A 26,962-nucleotide genomic window follows, 5' to 3' on the forward strand; every position below is an offset into this window, starting at 1 on the left:
TTGATAGCTTTTCGTTTTAAACTTAAATCTAAGATCCATTTGACTTAATTTTTGAGAAAGGTGTAAGGTCTGTGTCTAGGTTCATATTTTTGCATGTGGACATCCAGTTTTTCCAGTGCCATTTATTAAAAAATCTGTCTCTGTGTTTTATTATCTTTGCTCCTTCATCCAAGACCAATGGACTGTGTTTACTGTGGTTCTATTTCTGGGCTCTCTAAACTGTTCCATTGTTCTGTTTGTCAATTAATTCAGCAGCACCCCTCTCTATGCTCTAGATGCATATGTTACAATTACTGTAGCATTGCCATAGAGTCTTGAAGTTAGGCAGTGCCAGTCCTCTCTCTGTTCTTCAATATTGTGTCGGCTATTCTGGGTCTTTTGCCTCTTTTTTTAAACTTTAGAATCAGTTTATCAGTATCTACAACATAACTGACAACAACTTTGATTGGGATTGCATCAAATCTGTAGATTGAGTTGGGAGGAACTGACATCTTGAAAATATTGAGTGTTTCTATCCATGAACATGGTATGCCTATTCTCCATTTAGTCATTTGATACCATCCATCAGAGTTTTGTAGTTTTTTCATACAGATCTTGTACATGTTTTGTAATATTTATACACAGGTGTTTCATTCTGGGGGTGCTAATGTAAATGGTGGCTTTTTAATTTCACATTCCACTTAATCATTGCTGGTCTATTCAAAAAGGATTGACTGTATCCTTGTATCTTGCAACCTTGCTTTGATCACTTATTAGTTCCAGGAGTTTTTTCATTGAACCTTTTTGTCATCAGCAAAGAAGATTTTATTTATTCCTTCCCAATTAGTATACATTTTATTTCCTTGCCTTGCCTTATTGCTTCAGCTAGTAGTCCCAGTGTGATGTTAAAAAGTATTGATGAGAGGGGACATCCTTGCCTTGTTTGGATCTCAGTGGGAAAGCTTTGAGATTCTCACCATTGACTGTGTTTTAACTTAGGTTTTTTTTTTTTTTTTTAATTTGAGAGAGAGCAAGTGGGGAAGACGGATGGGGGGGAGGGAGAGAGGGAGAGAGAGGGAGAATCTTAAGCAGGCTCCATGCTCAGCTCAGAGCACAATGTAGGGCTTAATCCAACAACCCTGGAATCATGACCTGATCCAAAACCAAGAGTCAGACACTCAACCAACAGAACCACCCAGGTGCCCCTTAGTTTAGGTTTTTATAGGTATTCTTTATCAAGTTGAGGAATTTCTCCTTTTTTTGTATTTTACTGAGTTTGTATCATAAATGGGTATTGGATTTTGTCAAATTCTTTTTCTGCCTCTATTGATACAATGATATTTTTTTAGCCTGATGCAACGGGTTACCTTAGATGATTTTCAAGCCTTTTTATTTTATTTTATTTTATTTTATTTTATTTTATTTTATTTTATTTATTTAGAGAGAGGGCATGCACGCAAGAAGGGGAGGGACAGAGAGAGAGATGGAGACGGAGACAGAGAATCACAAGCAGGCTCCATGCTGTCAGCACAAAGCCCGACATGGAGCTCAAACTCACGAACCCGTGAGATCATGAACTGGGCCAAAATTAAGAGTCAGACACTTAACCAACTGAGCCACCCAAGTGCCCCAGATGATTTTCAAATCTTGAGCCAGCCTGCACACCTGGAATAAATCCCACTTAGTCATGACATATAATTCTTTTTATACATTGTTGTATTTGCTAGTATTTTTAAAGGAATTTTTCATCTATGTTCAAGAAAGATCTTGTAATGTCTTCATCTGTCTTTGGTATTATGGTAATGCTGGCCTCAAAGAATGGGTCAAGAATTATTTTCTCTGCTTATATTTTCTGGTAGAGATGGTGAAGAATTGGTATAATTTCTTTTTTAAATGTTCAGTGGGATTCACCAGTGAACCTGGTACTTTCCATTTTAGAAGGCATTCTGACAGATTTTTTTTTTACACATTTGAATAATTTCAAAACAGTGTTTGGGATATGATATTTTGCACTTACTTGATTACTAATGAAGTTTACAGGGTTGTTTTTTTTTTTCTTTTCTGTGTTGTTTTACAAAAAGTATCAGTCATTAGCCTCTAATTTATACCCTGGGGTCAAATGCAACTATAAGCATAGTGGTTGCATAGAATCTCTCCAAGGAATATATGTGCTGGATATGGGATAGTAAAGTCCATGGGACACAGGACTAGATAGGAATGGGGCTTAGGAAGAAAGTTCATTGTACTCTGAGTCCTAGAGACCGGAGACAAGGCATGCCACTCAGGGCCACCGGGAGGCACCAGCGTGATCAGGAGGAGGGGAGAGCCAAGCCCACGGTCCTTATCGGGGTTTCCACGGGAAAGGCAGGGCAGAGGAGGAAGAGTGGCTTAGGCGTGGCTACCTTGAATAATTCCAGAGGGCTGTAGGGTGTCCCCAGTTACCTGGCACCTGGCCCTGGAGTGACGAAGCCAGAGAGAATCGTCCCCTGGGCCGCGCGTCCAGATGGAGGAGGAGGTGTGGCTCTGGGACGCCTAGTTCCCGTATGGAAGGCAAGCTCCCAGCTGGATCCTTTTCCATCTCCAAGGATTGGCTAGCCCCAGGCAGGCGGGGAACCTCTCCCCAGCCAGAAAGACGCCAGATCACAACACGCAGAAAATACAAATATATATCCAGCGCAGAAGCCACAGTCACTCAGGGCGCTGGAGTTCTGAAAGCCCCAAGCCAGGTGGAAAGGAAAGGCCAGCGGTACCGTGGACGCAGCTGCTGTCGTTTCCGAGTTTACTGCCTGCCGGGCGCTGCTGGGGGGCGGGGGGTTCCCTGCACACGGTCAGCAAGCCCAGCGCGCCGTGCTCACTGACCCAGGCCATCTGCATGTCTTGTCCAAAGCCCACAGCTTCAAAGTGATAAGATCCAGGCTCTGAGGCGGACTGTCCGACACCAAGAGCATTATCTGCACCTGTGACGGAGGTCTCGGTGTGGCGGGCCAGTGGGCACGTGTGCGTCTACAGCTTGGATTTGAGTCACGCCTGAATTCAGCCTCAGCACAGCGAGAGGTGTCCAATTCCGGGCACCACACAAGGAATGTGCTGGGCCCTTGGCGGGGACCTCCACAGACTGGCCCGGACCCCCGTGCTTCTCCTCAGAGGGCTGCCCGGTGCGGCAACAAAGGGCACTGGTGACAGGTGACGCCCGTGTGCCAGACTAACATGACCCTAGACATACTCTGCGGATTTCAAAATTGTTTTTGGTCACAAACACAAACAGAAGAGCCTTACGCTGCACTCAGAGCACTGCCCATGTGCCAGGGGGTCAGGGCACCCTGAGGTTGGAGGTCAAGGCACCCTTGGGAGCCAGGAGGACAGGGGCCACTTGGCCTGACACGGTGAGGAGACATCAGGACACTGGGATGTCAAGGCAGCCCCACCTAGTTCACTCCAGGACTTTGAACAAACTCTTCCCCTTGGTGGCCCTTACTTTCCCCATCGGGAAAAGGATGGACTGTACAGGGGGAGGTTTTTAAAAATTATTACTAATTATATGTCATGGTTACATAAAAATGAAATGGATTTCAGTGATGTTAAAATTCACCCATCATCCATTTCCATGAATCCACAAGACCGTGAATCTTTCTCAGTTTCTGCAAGGCTGACCTGGTGTGTAGATGAACTATGGCAGAGGCTGTTCAGGTGGGCCCCTAGCCTCTTGTCTGCACCCCTCCCCTCAGTCCCACTCCCAGAAATGCTTGGGGGGGTGGAGGGGGTGGGGGGGTGGGATGGGCTGGGGTAGGGTAGAGGAGGTAGGAGGTGGAGTGGAGGGGGTAGGGGATAGGGTGGGGTGGGCTGGGGTGGGGGGAAGGGGCAAAGGCAGGAGGGAGTGGGGTGGAAGACCGTAGAAGGGGTAAGAGGTGAGGTGGGCTGGGGTGGAGGGGGTGGAATGAGGATAGAAGGGGGTGGGGGTGGAGTAGGGGAGTGGGATGGAAGGAGTAGGGGGAGGGGTTGGGGGGGGTGGGTGGAGGAGGTAGGGGGGATGGGGTGGGGTGGGGGGAGTTCCCAGCAGGGGGTACCAGACGGGGTGGGGGTGGTGGAGGTGGTGGAGGGGCAGGAGGGAGCTCTCAGCAGGGGGAACGGGGTGGGATGGGATGGGGTGGAAGGGTTAGGGGGCTGGGGCGCTCCCGGCAGGGGGGATGGGGTGGGGGTCCTGGGGGGCACTCCCCGGCAGGGGGCTAGCACAGGCCCCAGGAGCCACCCTGATGCCAGTCCCGGAGCCGCCAGGGCTCATCTGACAGCCGGTGCCCCTTTGTCCCGCAGGGTTCTGACAACCACCCAGCTCTCCGCTCCCTAGCTCAGGACGCAGGGACACGGATCTTGCCGTGGGTGCCAGGGCGGGGTGACGGTGTCCCCTCTCTAGCTCACTGTAACAGGCGGGTAGACCACCCAGCGCCAGGCGCCCTCGCGGGGCTCAGGTTCCGGCGTCCACGGCCCCATGGCCCTGACCTCTTCGGGCCAGAAGCGCACACAGGTGCGTGGAACCGACCAGGTGGACACCCTCGGGGCTCGGCCCGCCCACGCTCCTCCCTGCGCCTGCGCCGCCACGGGCCCAGGTGGAGGCGGCGCGCAGGTGGGGTCCCGCCCGCGGGTACTTCTGGGACCGGGCTCGTGGGCCCGCGGCTGCGGCGGCTGTGTCCTCGCCGAGGCGGGATGGAGTCCGGGGCGCAGGTAGGCCGTTATGGGGGGCGCTGGCGGCGGGCGGGTCCGAGTCACCGCGAGTCCCCTGATGTGGGGCGCCCTGCGCTCAGACCCGAGGCGCCTTCACCTGACACATCAGACAGGTGCCGGGTCCTGCACCCCCGCCCCTCCCCCAGCCCGTCAGGGAGGCCGGGTCGGTCGGTGTCCACCCCGCGGGGAGCCCGTGCGACGCCCGCTCCGTGCGCACGGAAAAGCGGGGTGCCGGGCTGGGAGGGGTCCCCGGGGGGAGTTAGAGCCTGCCCTCCAGAGCCTTGCACTGTGGCTGGGAGCGGACCCCTCGGACACTCCCCAGGCTCGTCTGGGCGGCTGCCCCGAGTCTCCCCAAGTCTCCGCTTGCCTGGTTCCCTCTCCAGACAAGTGGGGACCTTTCTCCTGTCTTTGCCCATCTTCATTTGCAGCTAGGTAATGTCTTCCCGTGGTGTCGGGGTAAGGGACTAAACAGATGTGGGTGTCCTTGCAGCCTTCCCCAGCCCCCACCACAGGCTAAGGATGTTTTTATGTTCTACTAGAATGTTACATTTGTAGTTTTCCTCAGTTTGGGGTGGGGGGGTGGTGGGGAGGAGCCTGTACCCAAAGCATAGGGACCTTTTCTTATCAGTGTATGAGAAAAACGTGTGTGTTTGTGTGTGTGTCCGTCCGTGCATCCATCCATCCACCCATCCATCCACCCACCTGCTCAGGGTCTTTGCATGTTTGTTAGGTTTTGGTTTTTTCCTGAGTCTGAGGAGCATTAACCTCTCATTTACCTTTTTTTTTTTTTTTTTTTTTTTTTTAAATTTTTTTTTTTTTTTTTCAACGTTTATTTATCTCTGGGACAGAGAGAGACAGAGCATGAACGGGGGAGGGGCAGAGAGAGGGAGACACAGAATCGGAAACAGGCTCCAGGCTCTGAGCCATCAGCCCAGAGCCTGATGCGGGGCTCGAACTCACGGACCGCGAGATCGTGACCTGGCTGAAGTCGGACGCTTAACCGACTGCGCCACCCAGGCGCCCCTCTCATTTACCTTTCATGGGAGGTGTGGGCTGTGTGTTTTCACTGAGTACATTGCCGGTTTGTCTTTGCAGAAGTTTCAAATGTATTTATTTTAACTTATTTTCCTTTATGGCTTCTGTGTTGTGAGCTATCATTTGAAAGCCTTACTTCTGACAAGATTTACAGAGAAATCACCCATATTTCTTTCCAGTGCTTTTATAGTTCTGTTTGTTTGTTTGTTTGTTAACATTGACCACAGAGAAAAGAGGCAGGACCGAAATAAAACAAAAGTGTTCATGTGGGGGTCTCAGATTTGTAGTTCGGGAACAGCCCAAATCATGTCCCCCTGGGGACAGAACTCAGGGTTTTTTTAAGACAATGGGGAATGTTGGTCTATGTCAGTTTTGATTGGTGTTGGCCGCAGAAAACTCAGATTGGCTGAACAGAATTGTTTCTAAGTCTCTCACCAAACAAAGTCCATTATGGTAGTAAGTTGCAGGGTCTTGGGGTGAGTCCTTGGAGTTTATGGAGGTTGGCACAGTTCAAAGTTCATGGTTGCACCATGAGAATTGAGTGTGAGCCGCCCCCCCCCCCCATGGCCTCCTGGCTCCCTCTAAACACCCTTGACATAAGCGACCCCATTTCATTGCCCCTCTCACAAAATTTACCCCTTCTATCCATTTGGAATTTATCCTGGTGGAGGATCTAACAATCCAATTTGTTTCAGATTTTTCAAAATTATCCTGTTTTTATTTCTAGTAACCTGTGAATTTTTAAAGAGTATAATACTCAGTCCCTTGTCATTTATTTTCATGTGCGGTACAAGGTAGAAGTGTGGCTTTGCTATTTTTTTGTTTTCCTAAGTGACCAACCCGGCAGAACAACGACATGCAGTGGAAAAAACTCCCTTCCCTGCTCATTTGAAGCCCAGCTCCCCGGGCAGTATTCCCACATGTGTGTCTAGATCATTTGCATTGCCCATGTATCGCTACAGACACACACTTCTTTCTGTAAGCTGTCAGCGTGACAGCATTGTCTAATCAAAAATGTATCAAATTCTTCTTATGGAGAAGCGTATTGACATTTGGTCGTTTATTGGCTCAGTTTGCTTTCCTTAACAGGTTAGTTCGAAGTAACTTCTGCTAACCAGAAAATGTGTCCCCATTCCCCTGTAGTGTCTTTTTAGTGGAAGCCCCGGTCTGTGCTCACACCCCACATGTGCCCTGAGCCTGGTCCCTGTATAAAGTAGCATGGCCTAGCGTTTCCCTTTACAAGCGCCAATTGCCTTCATGGGACTTGGATCGTTTCTTTCTCTTTGATCTACCAGGGGCTACAAAAATACATAAATAAAATGTGGGCTTGCCTCAATGACTTGTTTATTTCTGTTTCTCCATACGTCTCTGTGGATTTTGCTCTGTGTCGATGCTACGGTATGTGTTGCAAAGGTAATTCCAGAAGGAAAACATTTTGGCTTTTGTTTCCTATCACACCGTGGGGCTGTCTTGGGTCTTTTTCCACGCATTTGGCCTTTTCCAGCGATGACATCAGAGGCACTGCCTGTGTTTACTTGGTCTCTCCCTGCCTGGCCTTTCTTGTCATCCTGCTTTGGATCTTTCAGAAGCCTTCTGTCTCCCACACAGCTTCACATACGGTCCGCAGCTGGACGTGTTTTCGAACCCAATGCCAGCCTGCTGGCAGGCGAGCATATTCTGTTTGCCTTTGCTGCCAGGGCAAGGGTGCCTGGACTTCGACTACCAAAGAAGATGCGCACGTGGGATGTAGGTGGCGAGGAAATGAAAAGGCGTTTGCCCCCGCTGGTCGTTAAAGCCCGCGCCGCCGCTGGGAGACAGTGCCGTTCACCTATTAGAAAGCTGCAGAAGACGTCAGGAGTGGACAGCCCCAGGTCCTGGGAGGGTGCAGAGCCCCTAGAATTCTCCCATGCACCCACGCCACCCGACGACGGGGCAGTTGCGTCGAGAGACCGCTGACTCATTCTCTGGAGCAAATCCAGTTCGGGCTGTTTGAGTTCACGTTAATCAATTTCTAAAGCTTTTGCTAAAGGAAACGAGGTGCCAGGAGCAGCCCAGGAGCTACACAGTTGAAGCTCTGCAACCAGCCCCCTCCCAGGAGGGCACTCCAGCCTGGCTTTCTGACTCAGGGGCTGGTGGGGGTGGGGGGTGTCTCCTGCGGGCATACGTGGAGCCAGACCTGTTTTCTGTTTCCAGCTGGGCTTGTGCCTCCCCGAGCCACCCAGTGATGATGCACTCACCTCCTAGGAATGCTCTGATTGCTCCCTGAGGTCAGATTTTGAATGCCCGGCACCCTCCACTGAGCATGTTTCTGCAAGACCCAACCCCTCCCCCCACACTGCTTGCAGACCGTCTCCTGCCCTGGCCTGGCTCTCAGCCCCTGTGGGAAATTCAGACACCCAACTCTGTTCTCACAGCATCTATGCTGTGTGTCTCATTCAGAGAATCGGGGATGTGGAATATCATCGGTGATTTCACACACCCGTGTGTATCAGGATTCCATTTATGACACAAGAACTTCTTTGCATTCAGGACATGTATTCTGTGGTTTTGTTCTTTGTTACAAATCGCTAACGGGGCAGGACCAGAGAGAGGTTGAAATTGGACTTTCTAGTTTTCCTTGTTTCTCTGTTTGACTTCAACCAGGATGGCCAGACCGCAACCCCACAGGAGACCCCAGGGCCCTGGCCCACAGAAACAGACCGCCAATGTCTGCCTTGAGCCGCTCAGTGCCGGTGTGATTTGTTAGACGGCAAACCGAAGGCTGCTGTGCGGTCTCCCTCCCCCGCAGCATCCCGAACGAGACAGCGGGAGCATCTGCGCTTTCTTCGAGGACAAGTTTAGCCCTTGACCAGTTCCACATCGTTAAAACACTTTTCAGCTCTGCCTCCCCCCAGTCCCTACCCAATCACGCCCCTTCATGCACACATCACAGCGGGAATTCAAGGACCACAAAGTGGCAGTGTGGTGCACCCGCCGCTGGCGCTGTTTGCGCCCCGTGTGGAAGCCGGTGGACATGCCGCTGCCACGCCTATGGTGCCAGCAGGCTTCCCAGAATGTCGGCGTCATTTCGTCTTGGAGATTTTATACACTTGGTCTTTTGAAAGAGTGCTGCTTCCTCCTGCACCCTGTGCGACAACCACTTTCTTAATGGTTTGGGGCAGCACTGTCAGCAATGGACTCTATCACTGGAAACTGCTCTTCCCACCACCGAAAACACACATGGGACGTCCTGCCAAGGGGGATCCAGCTTGGAGATGAATAGTGACTGATGCTGCAGCGAACGAGGCAGTGCTGTCACTTCTTCAGGGTGATGCATTCCTCCCCTTTGGCTACGTGCCTGGGGGTGCAATTGCTGGGTCGTTGGTAGTTCTGGTAACCTTCTGAGGAAACTCCACACTGCTTTCTATAGTGGCTGCACCAGTTTGCATTCCCACCAGCAGTGCACGAGGGCTCCCCTTTCTCTGCATCCTCGCCAAAACCTGTTGTTTATGTTGTTAATTTTAGCTTCATTTACAGGTGTGAGGTGATGTCTCATCATGGCTTTGACTTGAGTCTCCCTGATGATGAGTGACACTGAGCATCTTTTCATGCATCTGTTGGCCATCTGGATGTCTTCTTTGGAGAAGTGTCTGTTCGTGTCTCTTGCCCATTTTTAATTGGATGATTTGGTTTTTTTTTTTTTTTTTTTCTCTCAAGTTGTAGGAATGCCTCACATACTTTGGAGATTATTCCTTTATTCGATTTGTAGTCCACTGATACTCTTCCCCACTCCATACGTGGGATTGGACTTTGAACATGACCTAGCATGGTAGTAGATTGGCTAGATGCAGTGCGGTGCTAATTAACAGCACGAATTGATATGTATTGAAAAGACACACGAGAACTGCTTACAAAAAACAAACTGCTCAATCTGTCACATAGTTTTGATGTGACAGCTTTGCTTTTTTTTTTATGTTTATTCATTTTGAGAAAGAGACGGAGTGGGGGAGGGACAGAGAGAGAGGGAGACAGAGGATCCAAAGTGGGCTCTGTGCTGACAGCAGAGAGCCCAGTGTGGGGCCTGAACTCCTGAATCGGAGATCATGACCTGAGCTGAAGTCAGATGCTCAACCAACTGAGCCCCACAGGTGCCTGACGTGACAGCTTTTCAAGGAGCACTGTGCAGACCATGGCTTTATAATGATGATAAAACTATTTGCCGAGTACAGTGTGTTAGCATCTAGAAAAAGCCGTGAGCACAGGAGTGTGAGGGGTTCCACCAAGGCTTTGTTCTGGAGGAAGAACCAGCCCTGACGAAGCCACTGCTGCAGGCCGGGGGCTCAGGACCCAGGATGGAGACGCTCTGTGTACCCCACCCTGCACACCTGCCCGATGCATGCACCTCCGCCCAGACTCCTGCTCCTTTATGTTGAGTGTAAATGTTAAGATGAATTCACTGATGACGTTTTTGCAGTTTTCTCCTGAAAACAAGTGTCTGTACGTGAAAACCGTCTGTTTTTTGGTTCTATCATTAAAACCATTCTGACTGGGGCTTGGTTTTGACCAAACAGCAGACCAGGCGAAGCCGGAGGAGTGCGGCCCGCCCTGCACTGGGGTCTGTCTCTGGGCGGCGCACTCCCCACCCAGGGGCACAGGCCCAGGAGGAGGGTGTGCCCTTGGAGGCTCGCTGCCGTGACCTTGTAGAGAAACGACTTCCGTGCTCCGTTTCCACAGGTGTCTGGGCTGAAGTCCACCGCAGAAGATGAGGGTCCTTCTTCAGTGACGAGTCAGCTGTCCCCGAGAAACGTCCCAAAGCATAGCACCCCCCGGGACGCCACGCCCAGCCTGCACAGGAGGCCACCGGGCCGCATCCCCTACCGCCCGGAAGGGAGCCCCGTGGCTGAGTCCCCGCTGCCTGAAAGCCTTTCCTGGAGCACCATGGCCACCCTCCGGAACCTGCAGCTTTCTACCGTCTGGCCGGCACCCGCCTCCGACCCCTGGGATCCCGAGGAAGATGCTCCTACACCCGCCTCGGTCACTCGGAGGCAGCGGCAGGCAGAGTCCGAGGGAGCACGGAGCCGGTCTCCACACTTGAGGTTGCCCGGGGTCCCCAACACCTCGGGGAAGAGAAGGAGGGACCCAAAGGAGCTGGCGGCTGTGGTAGGATTGTCCTGACCCCAACCCTGTGCCCCTGACCCTGTCTCTGTGCCCCTTTGTCCCTTACTGTGTCCCCACCCTGACCCCAACCCTGTCCCCAACTGTGTCCCTGACCTGACCATGTCCCTGTGTCCCCACCCTGACCCCAACTCTGTCCCCAACTGTGTCCCCGACCTGACTGTGTCCTTGAGTGAGTCCCCAACCTGACCCCAACCATGCCTGTGTCCCCGACCTGACCCCAACCCTGTCCCTGTGTCCCTGACACTGTCTCTGTGCCCCTGACTTTGTCCCTTACCATGTCTCCACCCTGACCCCAACCCTGTCCCTGTGTCCCTGACCTGACCCCAACCATGCCCCTGTGTCCCTGACCTGACCCCAACCCTGTCCCTGTGTCCCTGACCCTGTCTCTGTGCCCTTTGTCACTTACTATGTCCCCAACCTGACCCCAACCCTGTCCCTGTGTCCCTGACCTGACCATGTCCCTGACCTGACCCCAACCCTGTCCCTGTGTCCCTGACATCCCTGTGTCCCCAACCCCTGTCCCTGACTGTGCCCTTAGCTGGACACTGGCCCTGTCCCGGCTTAGCCCCACCCCATCCCCACCTGGGGGCTCAGGGCCCATGGAGGTGGCTGTGACCTGAGAGAGGGCAGCTACCCTTCCCTCACTGCTAGACCTTTCTGATGTCCTGGGCCTGCCCCACCTGCTCTGAGGGGTCATGTGACCCCGTGGGGAGCATCTGTGCCCCCCAGTTCCCATCTGCTCCCCAAACTCTTGAACACGCTGCCATATATCCTGCTGGCCTTCTTAAGGTGGAGTGGGTGAGCCCAGGAAGCTGTGGACTCTTTCCTCGTGGCTCAGTGCAGACCCGGGGCCTCCCCCCATGTTCCCCTGGCCCCCGGGGCCCCTTTCCTGCTGTGAGCTCTGCTCCCTGGCCCACAGCAGTGTCACCCTCTCCTCTGACACCCTTGTGTTCTAGAAGGTTCTGAGAAGAGTACTGTGGGGCTTCGGCTGGCTCCAGCTGGCCTGTCCTGCTGACCAGAGGTGGGATGTGTCTGGTGGACAATGGGCCTGTTGGTTCCCTGGGGGAAATCCCCACTCTGCCGCCCTCAAGGCCCTTGTCCCCCCCACATCTGCTGGAACTCAGGGGAAGTCGGGTGTGGGGTGGCCTGGGCGGTGGCTTTCTCCTCTTACCCCTCATCTGCCCTCGAGAGGGGTGCTGGGGTCCACCTTCTGAGGTCACCGCGGGATGCCTGGCCTCTCCCGCTGGCTCCTCTCTTTGGCCTTTCAAACCCCTGTGCTTGGCTCCGCTCACGTCTCTGGGGCATTACTGGGGGAGGGGGAGCTTCCCTGGTGCCCCCGCCCGCCTCCTGTGGTCGCCTGGTTGCAGTTGGGAGCCCGGCCTCGCAGGGCTGTGCAGAGCTCTACGTGCGTGTCCCCGCGGGCCAGTGGTCCTGCCTGCTGCCAGGAGGGGTGTGAGCCTGGCTGGAATATTCTGGAGCTGACAAAGGGAAGGGGCCTGAGGGTCTCCCTGCGGGGCGGATATCGCGATGGTCACAGGTCCCCACCTGCCCCCAGAGATGGGGCAGCCCTCTCAGTGCAGACACAGAGCTCCCAGCTGCGCTGACTGCTCTGGCTGGTGGCCCCGCCCCATCCTCCGGTTCCACCATCTGCCCCCCTCCCCCAGCACGCCAGGGCACCAGCCTCTCCTGCTCCTTATTTACCCCCAGAGGGTTGTCACTATTTTTAACGTTTTGAAGCAATTGGGAGGGCCTGCCATGGGGGCTGAGAACTTCCAGACTTGTCCTCTGTGGCCCGGCCCCAGCACGCCCCCCATGTGGTCTGGCTCAGCTCCCCCGCCCCGGCTCTGCTTTCTAACAGCCTGAGCCCCCCTTGTTTAGAAGCAGGGCTCATTCTGTCCCACCTCCCCACTCCCCGACCCCCAGGTCAGGGGGCCTCCCTGCCACAAGCCTGGACAGTCACCTGTCTACCCCAGGCCGATGGTCCCACACAAGCCCAGCCGGCCCCCCAGCTGCCCCTCTGCACCCTTGTCAGACCTGGCTCCCTGGTCCTTACCCACCCCTCCTGTCCCCACACCAGGATGCAGCCCTCTGGGCGGTTGGGGCACTTGGGAGCAGACGGAGCAGGTGACCAGGGAGCCCAGGGGGGCAGGGATCTGCAGCCTGCACGGGGCACCTGCTGGCCATACGAGGCTCGTCTCAAGCGACAGCCAGGGCTCCTGCAACGTAAGCCTTCTCAGGGACACCTCTCCCCCCACAGACAGAACGCGTGAGGCAGTGGGAAGTCAGGCTGCTTCGGGACATCGAGGAGGCCACTCATCACGAGCTCACCATCGAGGACGACTGCATTTTGGGGCCGGGCCAGGAAGCACTGTGTTCTGGGGCTCCCGCGGCCAGCCCTCCATCCACCGGCTTCAAACCCTGATCCTCGGGGCTCCCCCGGGCCTCACCTTGACCACTTCCCTCTCCACTGTGATGCTTGGGTTGGGTGGGGGGCAAGTTAAGGCTCCCATAACTCCGATCCCACGCGAGGCCCTCAGAAGCACCAACGGAGAGCAGGGGATGGAGGGAGCAGGTGCCCCCGCCCCCGGGGGTTCCCCAGGGCCACCCAGGGACCAGGGAGCATGGTGAGCTGCCCCCCCCCCCCAACACAGAGCTGGGGCCACACTCCCAGCAGGCTCAGGGTGCATTCCGGGGAAGTCAGACACCGCGACTCACCGGGAGGTGGTTCTGGCAGTTCAGGCGCTGGTTTTGTGGGGGTGGTGAGAATTTAACCCCCTATGGTAGTGCGTTCCTGGGGCTGGGGTCCCACCAAACAGATGGGGGGGTGCAGGCCCTCTGTCGAGAGGAGGGAGCGGGGCGCTTGGGGCCCTTCAGCTAACACACAAAACCACATGGACCTCCCAGTCCAGACCATCTCAGGCACAGCTTTGCAGGATGCTTCATGGTTATAAAAACAGAGCTCGATTTTATTCTTATAAATGTGTTCATCCCCACTCTGTTTTATTTTTTAATATTTATTTTTGAGAGACAGGGAGAGGGAGACACAGAATCTGAAGCAGCTCCAGGCTCCCAGCTGTCAGCCCAGAGCCCGAAGCAGGGCTCGAACCCACGAACCGTGAGATCATGACCTGAGTGGAAGTCGGACACTTAACCAACTGAGCCCCCCCCCCACTGCACCCCTAAATTCTTTAAATCATCTGAATACAGTAGGAGTATCTCATTTGTGGGGTTTTAAACAAGCAGGGATTTGAAATAGTGGATAAGAACAGCATGTAGCTAGGCTGGACGAGGATGGCAGTTCTGGCGTTTATTCTGAGTCGGGAACAATCCGGCATTTAAATGATGCTTTGAAATGTGGATACCTTCTAAACATGCACAGTATTCGGGGGCTTTCTGTGCCAGTCACAAATGTGTAGAGATGTGGAATACGGTGTTTTAAATCAACAAAAGGAAAAAGCATACAAAAAACAATATTTAAAAGCATGATGGGAGAAACAAGTTCAAATATAGCAATAATCCTATTTTCTAAAGGGAGCTTAAATTTCCCGGTTAACAAAGAGGTTCTGACCTTGTGATCTTTTTAACCCCGGCACGTGACACTGTAGAGCGTGGTTACCCCGAGGGAGAAGGGGGCCCGCTCGTGGGGGCGCATGAGGGGCTCTGGGGCCGGAAGAACCACTGCCGGCGTGCGTGGTGGCCATGGGGTGCTTCGCATCGTGGATATAGAGGGCAGGTGTCTTCCTGTAGGTCCTGGAGGCCACACCAGGCCCGGGGCCCCAGGAGGACAGGGGACATGGCCTGAAAGGAAACACCTGGGCGCAGGCATGGAGGTGCCCCTGTCCCAGCCACATGCGGAACTTTCATGGATGGGAACACACACCATGCGGGAAGCAGGTGTGAAGGCAGAGACGCACCAGACATGGGAGCAGCGTCGGGGGACAGTGGTGACATAAGAGGATGCCACACAGAGAAATACCCAGCAGATAACGTGTAGGAATTAAGAACAGGGTGAGAGTGGGGGTGCCCGGGAGGGCTCAGTCAGCTAAGCATATGACTTGATTTCAGCTCAGGTCATTTTCTCTTGGTTTGTGAGATCGAGCCCCCAGTTGGGCTCTGTGCTGACAGCAAGGAGTTCTGCTTGGGATCCTCCCTCCCTCTCTCTCTCTCTCTCTCTCTCTCTCTCTCTGCCCCTCCCCTGTTCATGCTCGCTCGCTCTCTCTCTGCCCCTCCCCTGCTCTCAAAAAATAAAGAATAGGATAACAGAAGTGAGCAATCCCACAGGAGCCCTGGAAGATAAAACCGAGGGCATCTCCCACAAAGAGAGTAAACTTGGAGAAAACAATGGCTGAACCAGCATCCAGTATCCAAATCCTAGGAGGTCAGACATGAGGACAGAGAAACGGACAGGCACTGCACATCAGGCTACTCATCCAGGACAGTTCCCAGCCACAAACACCTCCTACCAAGTTCCGAGGACGATCAGGAAGCCTGCCGGGTCCTGCTGCCTGGGGACCTGCCGTGTTCTCAGTATTCAGGGAACCGACTGCCAGCCTGGAATCCCAGTTCCCCCTACAAACACCCCAAGCGTGCCCCCCCCCCACCCACACCTGATCCTGACGCGGCAGGTGCATGAAAAGTCCAACTTGAGGTTCTGGTTTCAGGAACTCTGGATCCGCTTCCTTCTGTGCTGGTGTCGGGGCCCCACCCTGTGGCCGCTATGGGGCCAACGCTGTGGTTTGTTGACATCCCCATGCCCACCGGTTGCGGCTGGGTTCACAGGCGGGGAGCCCCCCACAGCCTGAGAAGGCGGCCTTGTCCGAATCTGCCAGTTCCCACAGTGCTTACTCCTCGCCGTCCTAGAGGCCGGGCACCGGAGATCCGGACATCAGTGCGGCCGGTTCTGGGGGATCTCGTTCTGCACGGGCACCCGTCCCATCACGGGGACCAACCCTCGGCCTCCTTGAGCCCCGACTGCCTCCCTGCAGGCCCAGCCTGGAATTTGGGGAGGGGGACAATTCCATCCCTACCAGACCTCCCTTGGAACACAGGTCCTCGCAGTTGTGATTACCGTGAGGGTGCAGAGATGACATCATTCTGGATTAAGGTCACGCCCTGCACCCAATGCAGACGCACAGGGAGAAGCCAGTGGTAGGCACGTTGGGCCACCGCGAGCCCAGGACGCCAGGGGCCCCCCAAAGCTGGAAGAGGCGCAGGCCGGACTGCCCCCCACACACAGAAGGAACGCGGCCTCCAGAGGCGGGAGGGTACATCTCTGTTGTTGAAGCCCCCCAGCTTGGGCTCCTGGGTCGTATGCATACAGCCGTCTACGCGGTCGCCCTGTGCACTCATTCATTCATTTCATGGCAGGGACGGCAGAGCAGGGGGAGGGCAGGTTCTAAACACAGAGACGAGGCCCCTGGGGAGGCTGACCGCGAACGAAGACGTGGAGGCATGTGCCGCAGAGGGACCCCTGGCCCTGGCTGAGCGTCTGGGGTGCCGGGGATGGCGGGGAGCCCGTGTGGAGGCAGGGGCTGGGACAGCATGGAGCGGGCGGGGGCGGCCCTTGGAGCACCTGGAGGGCCCCGTTCACCCGCGTGAGCTGGGAGCCCCTGCAGGGTTCCGGCACAGCTAGGACATGACCAGTTGGCATCCGAAGCCCCGTGAGAGTAGCTGGGGGGGGATGCAGTGGCCAGAGTGCCTAGGGGACCCCACAGGACGGGGCAGGGGCGGCAGACGGGCACACAGGCCAGGCAGAGCCAGAGAAGGTGGTCGATGTGGGACGAGGAGACGGGGCCAGCAGGGCCCCCCATGGCCGGGGCTCCGAGACAAAGCCTGGGGGCCTCCCCTGTGCGTCCCTAGCGTTGGAAATAGGGGTCACACAGGCAGGGGAGCAGCGGGCAGGGCAGGTTTGGGGCCATCAGGGGTGTGCTCCCTGTGACTTCTGCCAAGCTGCTGGGGGGGGGACGGGGGAGGGGGTCAGTGGGTGCTGGAAACAGCCTGGGGCTCAGGGCAGGGAGGAGGCTGAGCCAGCAACCGCCCTGCCCCACCCCTGCCCTCGGGGGGCGGGTCTCGGGCTCCATGGGATGAGCCTGGGCCACAGGCTCCTGCTCTCCAGGGTCCGGCCTGTCCCTTGCCTCCCCACCAGATATGTGCAGTCCCTGCACTGCCTCTCTTGTCCCCTAACCTGGGGGTAGGAGGGGGCTTCCCGAACGGTGGCATTAGCTGTGTCCTGGCAGAGGGTGGCTGGTGTCACTGCTGGCAAACCCTCCCTGACACTCTGGTCTGCTGCCTCAGGGCCTATGCCCCGACCTTGGCCTGACTCGGCCGGCACAGCCCACTTTTAGTGAGCGGCATGGCTCAGCCTGTTGATGTGGCCCCCCCACTCCCTGCTGTCCCCTCTTGGTCTGCTTCCACGGGAATCCCCAACCAGGGGACACTCACCGGTCTGAGGAACCAACCCCAGGTAGTGAGTCATCTCCCCAGAGACTCTTGCTGGGAGCAGAAACTCCACGGCCAGTGGAGGGGTAACTGAGGCCCAGGCGGGGGCCCCCCGCACTTTATAGGAGACCACCGTCCCCCTCAATGGGCAGTGAGGCAGGAGCCGCTCCAGATCCCGCCCACGACCATGTGGCTTTCAATGAAAACCGCCACAAAGTTTAGTCAAGCAATTTTTTCCTTTATTTTTGTTAAATAAGATTCCAGAAAGTATAGTGCAAACACTCAGTAGAAAAGTCGCAATTAAGAAATGTACATTCACGTTAACTTTTCAGTCTGTTCACCTCTTTGTTAATAAAAATAGGACCAATCACTCAGTTCTCTGTCTCGGTTGAACCATCTTGGAAAAGACCGGAAGGTACAGTGAGGGGCTGACATAAAAATAGACCCGTATTGATTATACAAATCTATCGAGAGAAGCTATCCGGTGACCGTGAGCCGGCGTCACTCCGACCCCGTCACCTGGTTTTGTGTCTGAAGAACTGTTCTCGAGTGAGCTCGTGGGCGGAGAGCCCGTCCCCGTGCCCATCCACTCTGCCTTCCGCATTGGGACACGGCCACAGCCGGCGGGACGTGGAGGGTGCGGGGCTCACACCACCTTTCTTGGCAAGTGAGGAAACCCCCCAGGGTGGGCTTTGGGTTGACCACTGGCGAGAACGGAAGCTACTCTAAGGTGGTGGCGGTCACGTGTTACCTTCCTTGTGCAAGGGGGTGTGCAATCGTGCGGCCGGGGAGGGGCGGGGAGGAGGGGCGTCCGGGCTGGGACACGCTGCATCATTGGTGCAGGCGCTGCTGCCCGGACTTAGGCCCCAGGGTGCGCTGTGTCGCAGGGACGCTCTGCGGCCAGCCGGCAGATGGCCCAAGACGGGCCCGTCCCTCTGCGCGTGATGCGTGTTTTCAAGTTAAAAGTGGGTTCACACATGTGGGGGTTTCACGGCATGCAATTCTGAGTGCACGTGGCTTGCGAGCCCATAATTTGTACAGGGTGAAGGCAAGACCGCGCGGCCCCGCAGGACGGATGCTCCAGGGGCGTGGCGCCCCAGGGTGTGCAAGGGACGCAGTGGACTTCCTCTGGCTCCCCACGGCGGGGGTGCGGCGGTCCCCTGAGACGTGTGCTTCTGTCCAGGGCCCGGGGTTGGGTGGGGCCGCTGGTGGGAGGTGAGAATCGAGTTCTGGCTGCTGGTGGGCCCATGGTCCGGGCCGTGGGGGGCGAGAGCGCACAGACGGGGCACTCAGAGGGGCCGTTCCCACAGACCGTCCTGCATGTTGCACATGACTAGTGAGCCCGAGCGGTCGACCAGGTCTGGGGGGGCTGGCCTAGGACAGCTTCTCTGTTTACACATCAGTCCCCGGCAGGTGATGCACACTGTTTGCCTCCGAGCTGCCTAGGACGGAAGGGGTCGGGCCGGGGAAGCTGGGGACCCGTCACCTCCGCGACCCCTGTCTTGCCTTCCACGCCCACCCGGGGAAGCCTGCCCTTGGCCGTCCTCCGACCTGCAGGAGGGACCCCGCCCGCCCACAGCGGGCCAGGAGCGTGAGGCACTGGGTGGCTGTGCCATCAGGAGGGTCATGGCAGACACGGCCTTCCAGGGCTCACACGCCTTCTGACCAGGACTTGGGGGCCACTTGGCTGCGTGTACGTGGGGAGGCGTGTGTGTGGTCTGGGGGTTTCTGGGGGCCCCTGTCTGCCTGTCTGACACCAGAGAGGCCTCGCAGGAAGACTTGGGCAGCTGTCCCCCCGCCGCTCCGCGGTTTGCTCAGGCTAGGACAGGTGGGCAGCACACAGATTTAGGACAGAAAGGGATGGAGACAGGGTTCCTCAGGCTTGGAGCAACCTGGTGGGGGCGGCGGTGGAAAGCACAAGATGCTGTGCGGGGAGAGCAGGGCGCCAGGTGAAGCCGACCAGCGCCCGGGGCACAGCCGAGGGCGGCTGGCCACACACCACCCAGAGCCGGCCCAGGTGCGGACCAGCCGGGAGCTCCATCCAAACCAGCAGCATCAGCCGAGGGCAGGGGGAGGGTGACAAAAACCAAGGGCTCGGGACAGACAGGCCCTGCCATTCTGCGCTGTGTGATGCCGCTCAAGTCAATAACCTCTCCAAGCCCCGGGGTGCCTCACGACACCGCGGGGCACGCAGCTCAGGGAAGGGGCCCTGAGGGCCGCCAAAGAGGCGCTGTTTCCTTCGTCTGTGGCCACGTGGAGACATCCAGACGTGTTTTCACCCCGGCCCTTCCCGCGGTTATCCGAGCGGAACCTACAGAATCCAGTGACGCGTGGGGAGGAATGAACAGATTGCACAAAGGAATCGAGGTTGTGTCCGGAGTGACCTCACCCACAGGCCGTGGCCGCCACTGTGGTCGGCGCGCTGACCACTGACAAAGTCACCCAAAAGGGCCCTGTGCGTGGACGTCTGTCTGCACGGCCGCGGGCAGCTGACGACCTGGCCTCCAGCCATGAAGCCAAGAGGCAGGCGCCCTGCTCCCCGCCAGCTCCTCGTCCAGGGTTCCTGCCCCCCACCTACGGGCCCCTCCGAAGCCTCCGTGCACAGGGAGCCCAGACGGGCTGAAGACAGAAACCACCACACCCAACAACAGAACATGGGCAGTTTGCTGCCTCGATGGCCCTGGGCTTCCTCACCGACACGGCAGACGGAAGGTTCTAAGAACATCAGGAAGAGACTCTGCTCCTGTCTACGGCCGGACACAGAGACGCCGTGTGGGGGCCACGGCCGCTCTGCCCCTGCCCCTCCTCGCCTCCCAGGGCTGGGATTTCTAAGGGAAATCAAGGCAGGGCACGCAGGGACAGTCCCACCAAATGCCTGGGGGCAGGCTGGCTGCCCCCCAACTCAGTCTGTTCTCTGTGACCCCATCTTAGCCTCAGGAACACACCATCGGTTTGTATTTTGCTCATGCCAGACTGCGTATGCACACACACACACACATGCACACACGCACTTGCACACACATGCACATTTCACACCCATGCAAGAACACACGCGTACACACATTTCACACCCGTGCACGGGCGTGTGCACACACACACACTCACCCATATACATGCACACACGCGCACACACACACGCACATACGCACTGATGTGAGCAAATCATGGCTCCAGCACAGCAGTTACGGTTTATCTATGTGAACAGATCTGACGGGAAACAGACAGATTACATCTGCAGGGAAATTAAGAAATTCGAATGTAGGAGTCGTTACCACAAAGCCCTTTAGGGAGCTGTGGTCCCCAGACGTGGCCCCTGCAATCACGTTTACTCCCACGAGGGGGACAAGCAGGTGACATGTGTCCCCGGCACTACAGGACCGGCCTGCAGGTGCGCACAGACAGCAGCCGGCTTCTGGAGCTGGGCGTCCCTGGGAGCGCCCCGAGGGCACGGGGTCTGGGGCTGGCACCCTGCCTCGTGCTGCTGGCCACACCAGGCTGTCCCTCCCACCACGGGCACTCTGCATTGCTACATCTGCTGCTGCGGGGCCCCCACGGTCTCTGGGCACAGGGCCTGCCTCTGGCTGCTTGCCTCCTGCCACAGTATCGGGGACCCGGCCCCACTCCCCAGGGGCCCGCACTCACGGGACCAGCTGCCAGTGCCGACCCCACACCTCCGGAGTCCAGCCTGGCCAAACGCACAGGTGGGAGTATATTCCTTAGGCTGAGCCAAACGGAGCCTTCCTGAACGTCTGCCCCTTGACCCCATCCCCACCCCGCCCTCCAGGACGGGGGTCCTCAGGCCACCCCCAGCTGACCTGGGACCTGATTTCAACCCACTCCAGCCTATGACTTGTGAAGACAAACACTACCGCCAGATGCCACAAGAAGACAGGCCACACCCCACGTTTCCCACGTCCCGTCAGAGGGTGTTGGGGCTCAATCGTCCCATGTGAACTTTCAAAGCAAACGCAGCCGGGCAGACAGGAGGTCCAGGCGCCAGGACGCGGCCATGCCCTCTGCTTCCAGCCGGCCACAGCTGCCCCTTAATTTCACTAAACCAAACATTTTAAAATCAACAGCTTCTAAGAAGGTGGACTTTTTGTTTTTGTTTTGTTTTGTTATGTTTTTTTAATCGAAGCCACTACAAAATCGGGGTCAAGTCAGTTTCCGGGGGTGACTTTCCATACAGCCGACAGGCCTGCACACTTCAGAATTCCATGTGTCAGCTGTGACCCAGCTGGTCAGGGGGCCGCTCAGTGCCCGGCAGGAGAGGAGCACCTGCCAGGTAAGCCGTGCATGGGTGCGGTGGGCGGGGCCTGCCTCCCAGGGAGGGACCAAAAGGACCCAACTCAGGGAGTCACAGGTACACAGCGCACAAGGGCACATGCACACACATGCTGGGATAGAGACGGGTCCACCAGACCGAGACAGAGAAGGGCAAGGCCAACCGGACCCTTCCTTCTTGAGTGGGACAAAGCAGGGGTTCGGTACGTCTAGGCTGCTGATGGGGCCCAGCATGGAGCTACGGGGGACCCGGGGTGTGTGCCTCTGAAGGCTGGCCGGGTCCTGTCTGAGCGCGAAGCCCGAGTGTCGACCAGGCTGAGTGGGGAGGATAGGAGTCCCGGCTCTGAAACACACAGAGACAGCGTAAGGGGAGTCACTGATGTGCACAGACCCCAGCCTGCCCTCCCTGTGTCCCTCTGCTCCCTGTGCCCGGGGCACCGACAGCAAACCCATGGAGGAGCCTGAGCTGGGTCTGGAGGAGGGGCTGGGGGGGCCCTGGAGGTGTCGGCCCCCCATAGCATGGCTCGACTTGGGCACACATGTGCACATGGCTTGTGTCTGAGTTACCGGTCTGCTCTGCACCGGGCTTGGTTCCACGTTAAAGTTGTTATTGCTTCTAGTGACAGAAGGTGTCTGGAAGCTCTGGTGGCTTTGGAGTCTGATAAAAGTGCAGGCTCGGGGGACCTGGTCTGTGGGGGGTGCTGCCCTGCAGGACACAGACCCTGTGGAGTGGACCACCCCGCCCCATGGTCCGTGGAAGCATCTGGAAGTTTGGGGTTGCTCTCTAGTCTACTGAGGTTGGGCGTAAGCACACAGAAGGGGCGCCAAGGGACACCCCAAAGTGCCCCCCAAGCAGGGCGTGGCTTCCCCAAGCAGAGACGTGAGGCCTTGGGGACATCGCACGTCTGGGTAAAGGGTGTCATTCGCACGGTGACGGGCTGTTCTCATTTTTGGTGGGAGCAAAGGGGTGTCGTGTGAAACACTGTGCTGTTTACAGAGCATCTCAAATAATTCAGAGAGGACCCCACGCGAAAGGCTAACGTTTGTCCGTGAACGCTGTACAAGAGTAAAAACAAGTAAGGCAATATCCTACAGTCCCATCCCAAGTACAGAGGAAGATGGCACGCAGCGACCGCTGAGGCGGCACACGGATCCTGCACCCCAGGGAGCCGCGGGGCTGAGCCGCTGGTGACCGACGGTCGCTCGCTCGTGGAGGCGGGAGCCTCGCTGCCGGAGTTGGTCACAGAGGTCGGCTGCTCCTGGTTCCGTAGACCCCGGGTTGGGCCCAGCGAGGCCAGAGGGCCACTGAGAGTCCCATGGGCGTCCACCCGCCTCTGGAATCTGCCATGCGTGTCTGGGGAGCCACCAACCCATCTCCGCCAGCTGAGGGCCGGGGCCCCGAATCTTTAACAACAACTTCATGCTTGGGCCATCCTGACCGCCCGGCCTCCACGTCCACTTCGAGGGGACACGCGGTCCCACTGGGGCCACCCGGGGAACTCAGGACCCTGCCTCAGCTGAAGGCCCGTACCTTCAATTCCTGTAAAGTCCCCTCTGTCTTGTGACAGAGCACGTTCACGAGGTCAGGCCACAGTGCCATCCACCGCTCCCCGGCCCCCAACCTGCCCTGGGTGGAAGGCGGGCCAGGTCCCCAACCCTGCAGCTGGGTGCAGACAGGCACACAGGCCACATGCTCACAGGACTCTTGAGGTGACTCAGGTTCCCCTGAAGGAATCATGCCATGTCTCTAAATGTGGGCAGCGCGGGGGGGGGGGGGTGGGGTGCGGTGCGCAGGCCGGGCCACTGAGACCTTGTCAATGTAGCGATGGCTGTTGCTGGCCAGCAAACAGCTTGTTCTCAGGAGGGAGGCTGTCCACCCACCCACTTCTGTCCTGAACCTGCGCGGACTGCCCCGCAGAGCCCCCGCCCGGCAACACGGCTGGGCAGGTCGCCCCCCACGGAGCATGCCACGCCTCGCAGGCCTCCAGCGGGAGCAGCCTGGGGATATCCCCGGGAGCAGGACCCCCAGGCCCCTTCACTGGCTTCAGTCCCTCAGAGCCCCCCGCACTGCATGCTGGAGCTGCAGGTCAGGACTGGTCCCCAGATGGACTTGTCTGCCCAGACCCCCCTCCGGTGCCAAAACAGCCTTCCTCCTGTGGTCAGAGCTGAGGCCCCCGAATGTCTCGTCCGGTTATTTCTGGTCCGTCCTTTCCCCCGGCTGCTGCCCTGTGCCCCCAGCAGCACATCCCGGCGTCCTCGGTCTGCCCCTGCGCACATAGGTGACTCCCAGACCTCCGCACGGTTCCCTGCAGGGGGCCGGACACCCACACGTGCAGCCCGAAACTCACTCCGAGACTCCCCGTCCAGCCGCTGGTTCTTCCGCCCTAGAAGCTCTCTCTGGGTCGTGAGGTTCACTTGTTTCAAAATCCATGCAGTCTCATGTTGTAAGTACTGGAGACCAAGATGACCAGCACAGTGACCAGAACAGCCGGGGTCTGTAGGAACTGGTGCCGTCAGGGGTCAAGGGACAGCACAGCGCAGAACAGGGAGGACGCTGGTCTTGATACGGAGACGTGGCTCGGGGGCCCGTGAGTTCCAGAAGACCCGCCTCTGGCTCTCAGCAAAGACTGTTCTGGAAGGAGGTGTCCCCACCGCCTGCGCAGCCAGACAGGGGGCTTGTCTGTTCTCCCCAAAACCGCCCATCAAGGGCCCAGCCATCTGGGCCACGTTCTTGCCCTCACGGCCCTGCCGAGCAAGGCCTGGCTTCCGTCCACGCAGGCCCCACCACACAGGGTTCATGGTGCATCTGCCTAGGGGCACACTCGCACTCACGCCCGCCGGCCACAGCTCCGCAGCTCTGGCTGAATGGAAGCCCGCAGCCCCGCAGGATGTCCTGAAGGGCACAGAGCCTGACGCTGACCCGGCCGCTCCCAGGCAGCTGCTCCTTCTCTGCCACCGAGGAGAGGACCGCGCGAGCACAGTCCCGTGAAAGCCTCAAGTCCACGCGGGCAGGGCTGCCCCTGGCCCGTCACTGCCCGGCTGCTTCGGGTCATGCCTGGACAGCTCCCCTTCCGCAGCCCAGCCACTGGGCTGTCGGCCGGGCTGGTCCCTGCTGGAGCCCCCGAGGCCCAGATGCCCCGCACATTTGTGCCCTGAGCCCCCGGCAGCCAGCGTGGGCTCCGCTAAGCCTCCTTCCCAGCTGCTCCGGGGGGCAGGTGCTGGCCGTGGGGGCAGGGGGGGAGCCCTGAGCCCTGCAGAGCCCCCATCCCGGCTCTGACCGGGAGGCCTGCCATGGAGGACACCGGGGGTGGGCCCGTGCCCAGTCTGCCCTGGAGGCCGGCTCGCCCGTAGCCACACACTTTCCGCTCCCTGGCTTGGGAGCCGTTTCCGTCCGTCCTGCCTTCCAGGAAGTACGTCAGCATCTCACCCTTGCCCTTGACGCTGACCTTCCCGCGACACACGAAGCGGTAGGTCCCCCGGCGCAGCAGCCGGTGAACCTCCTCGGTCACCTGCAGCGGAGGAAAGCAAGCGGGCACCCCTCTGGGTCGGCGGGCGAGGATCCTGGGGGCAGGGCCGCCCAGAGACTCCCTCCTCCACCCGCCATAGCCTGTCTCCAGCATCATAGAGAGCCGGGGACCCGAGGGGCCCCGGGGATCCCCAAAGGGACAGCCCGGGGTCTCAGCCGCCTGCACACCAGCCAGCCACGGGCACGCAGGAGAAAGCAGTGCTCTCCAGGGGGAGGCCCGGGCACCAGCCGGATGCCTGGGCGGGACCAGCTCCAGCGGCTGACAGTGAGGGGCGGGACACACAAACCTGCATCGCTAACATCTGGGGCCCTCGCTCGCTTCTTTGAGGAAAGAACCAAATGTCCGATTGGGACCCAGCAGAAGAAGGATCCCATAAGAAGCATTTACTGGCGGGAGTGCTCAACACGGGAGGGGGCCCGAGCGAGGGGCCACTGGCGGAAGAAGTGTCTCCGGGAACAGAGGTGGTCAGGGCATGTCGGAGCCCTGGCACCCTGAGAGGCGGGCACCTGGGTCAGAATGTGGCCACGCAGGACTCGCAGAGACCCACATGCAGCATGGGGGCGGGGGCCATGGAAGGGCAGTCCCTGTGGTATGACAGTGGGGCGGGGGAGGCAGGCACTTCGTGGAGAACGGCCACAGTCTATGGCGGGGGCTTGCTGGAATCTGATTTTGGAAACTTAGTGGACCTGGGACAGTGGCCTGGCTTCACCAAGGTCCCCCCACACGTGTGACCTGTCCTGGGGAGGCCGCAGGGTCCTGGATGGCAGGTGGGGTCACTCAGTGCCTTCGAGCTGTTCACGAACCACACACGGTGATGCGGGAAAGTGTGCAACAATAAAAGAAATTCGAAGGAAGGACTGCAGATGTGCAGACGCACCTCAGGGGATCCTGCCCTGTGCTGGGCACAGCTCTCCTGACAGTTTAAACCCAGGAACCCAAGGGCCTGCCAGGCACCTGAGAGGGACGTAGCACCTGCTGGATGCTGGCGGGGGGGGGGGGGGGTGCGGTGGGAGGAACAACTGAACACACAGATGCCGGGGAGCTGGCAGCCTCTACACAGCTCTCGAGGACCTTGCGAGGCATCAGGGCAGAGGGGGAGGCCAGTGCTGGACCCGGGGCTGCTGACAGAGTGCCCTGCATTCACTGTCCCGGTCCCATGGGCCCCCAGAGGCCAGCAGCAGCCACACAGAGGAACAGGCCTCCTCCCCCCAAGGCCCCAGGGCCTGTGGTGTGAGCCCCCGCAAACCTGACCAAGGTCCCGAGAGCCACCCACAGCCCTGCACACCTGGGAAGAGCTGTCACTGCCCCCAAGCCTTGGGGTGGCCGGTCCAGGGGGTCAGGGCCAGGCATCTCACAGCACCCACCCTTCAAAACCCCAGGAAGCCCTTCCCTCTAAGGCAGCCGGGCAGGTGGGCAGGGTCCTGGATGCCAGAGGGGCTCACTGTCCTTGACTGGGACCCCAGCCCTCACCATGCCCCCAACTCTGCACACAGCCATGCGGGAGCCAACCCCCGCGGCCACAGAGCAAACCAGACAGCAACGACCTCACGCCCCACAGGCTGTGGACACGCTGTGCTGGGCGGCATCCCGTCCCTGCCAGGCCCTGGGGCTCAGGGCCACCCACTCCCGTCAGGCCGGCCCCGCCTCCTGCGCCTGGTCTCCCAGCCTTGGCACTCGTGGTGAACTGACCTGGATTCTGCCCTGGACGCCGGTGCTGTCCATCCGACTGGCCACGTTGACTGTGTTCCCCCAGATGTCGTACTGTGGCCTCCGAGCCCCGATCACCCCGGCCACCACAGGGCCCACGTTGATGCCTGGAAAACAGC

The 26,962-nt window shown here is 58.0% G+C and overlaps 2 protein-coding genes across 2 annotated transcripts in view; one reads left to right on the forward strand and one right to left on the reverse strand.

The window, feature by feature from the left end:
- Nucleotides 1–4,637: 4,637 nt before the first annotated feature.
- CCDC201 (coiled-coil domain containing 201) lies at nt 4,638–13,880 on the forward strand. The gene is made up of 3 exons (XM_086684094.1): nt 4,638–4,695; nt 10,444–10,869; nt 13,145–13,880. The coding sequence occupies exons 1-3, from the start codon at nt 4,678–4,680 to the stop codon at nt 13,307–13,309; spliced, it is 609 nt and encodes a 202-aa protein (XP_086540220.1). The 5' UTR covers nt 4,638–4,677; the 3' UTR covers nt 13,310–13,880.
- Nucleotides 13,881–17,542: 3,662 nt separating this feature from the next.
- ADCY1 (adenylate cyclase 1) overlaps nt 17,543–26,962 on the reverse strand; it is a 113,993-nt gene continuing 104,573 nt past the window's right edge. Inside the window, exons 19-20 of the mRNA XM_086697148.1 lie at nt 26,826–26,950; nt 17,543–25,118 (exon numbers count right to left, since the gene is read on the reverse strand). Coding sequence (XP_086553274.1) covers nt 24,792–25,118; nt 26,826–26,950 — 452 coding nt within the window. The 3' untranslated portion in view covers nt 17,543–24,791. The remainder of the gene's footprint in view (nt 25,119–26,825; nt 26,951–26,962) is intronic.

The sequence above is a fragment of the Puma concolor genome, chromosome A2, assembly GCF_028749965.1.
Source record: "Puma concolor isolate L17-30 chromosome A2, mPumCon1.1.hap2, whole genome shotgun sequence".
In the NCBI taxonomy this organism is placed as follows: Eukaryota; Metazoa; Chordata; class Mammalia; order Carnivora; family Felidae; genus Puma; species Puma concolor.

Coding starts and splice junctions, on each gene's coding strand:
- CCDC201 (XM_086684094.1), top strand. Junction 10,870..13,144: donor CAAAGGAGCTGGCGGCTGTG/GTAGGATTGTCC, acceptor CTCCCCCCACAG/ACAGAACGCGTGAGGCAGTG.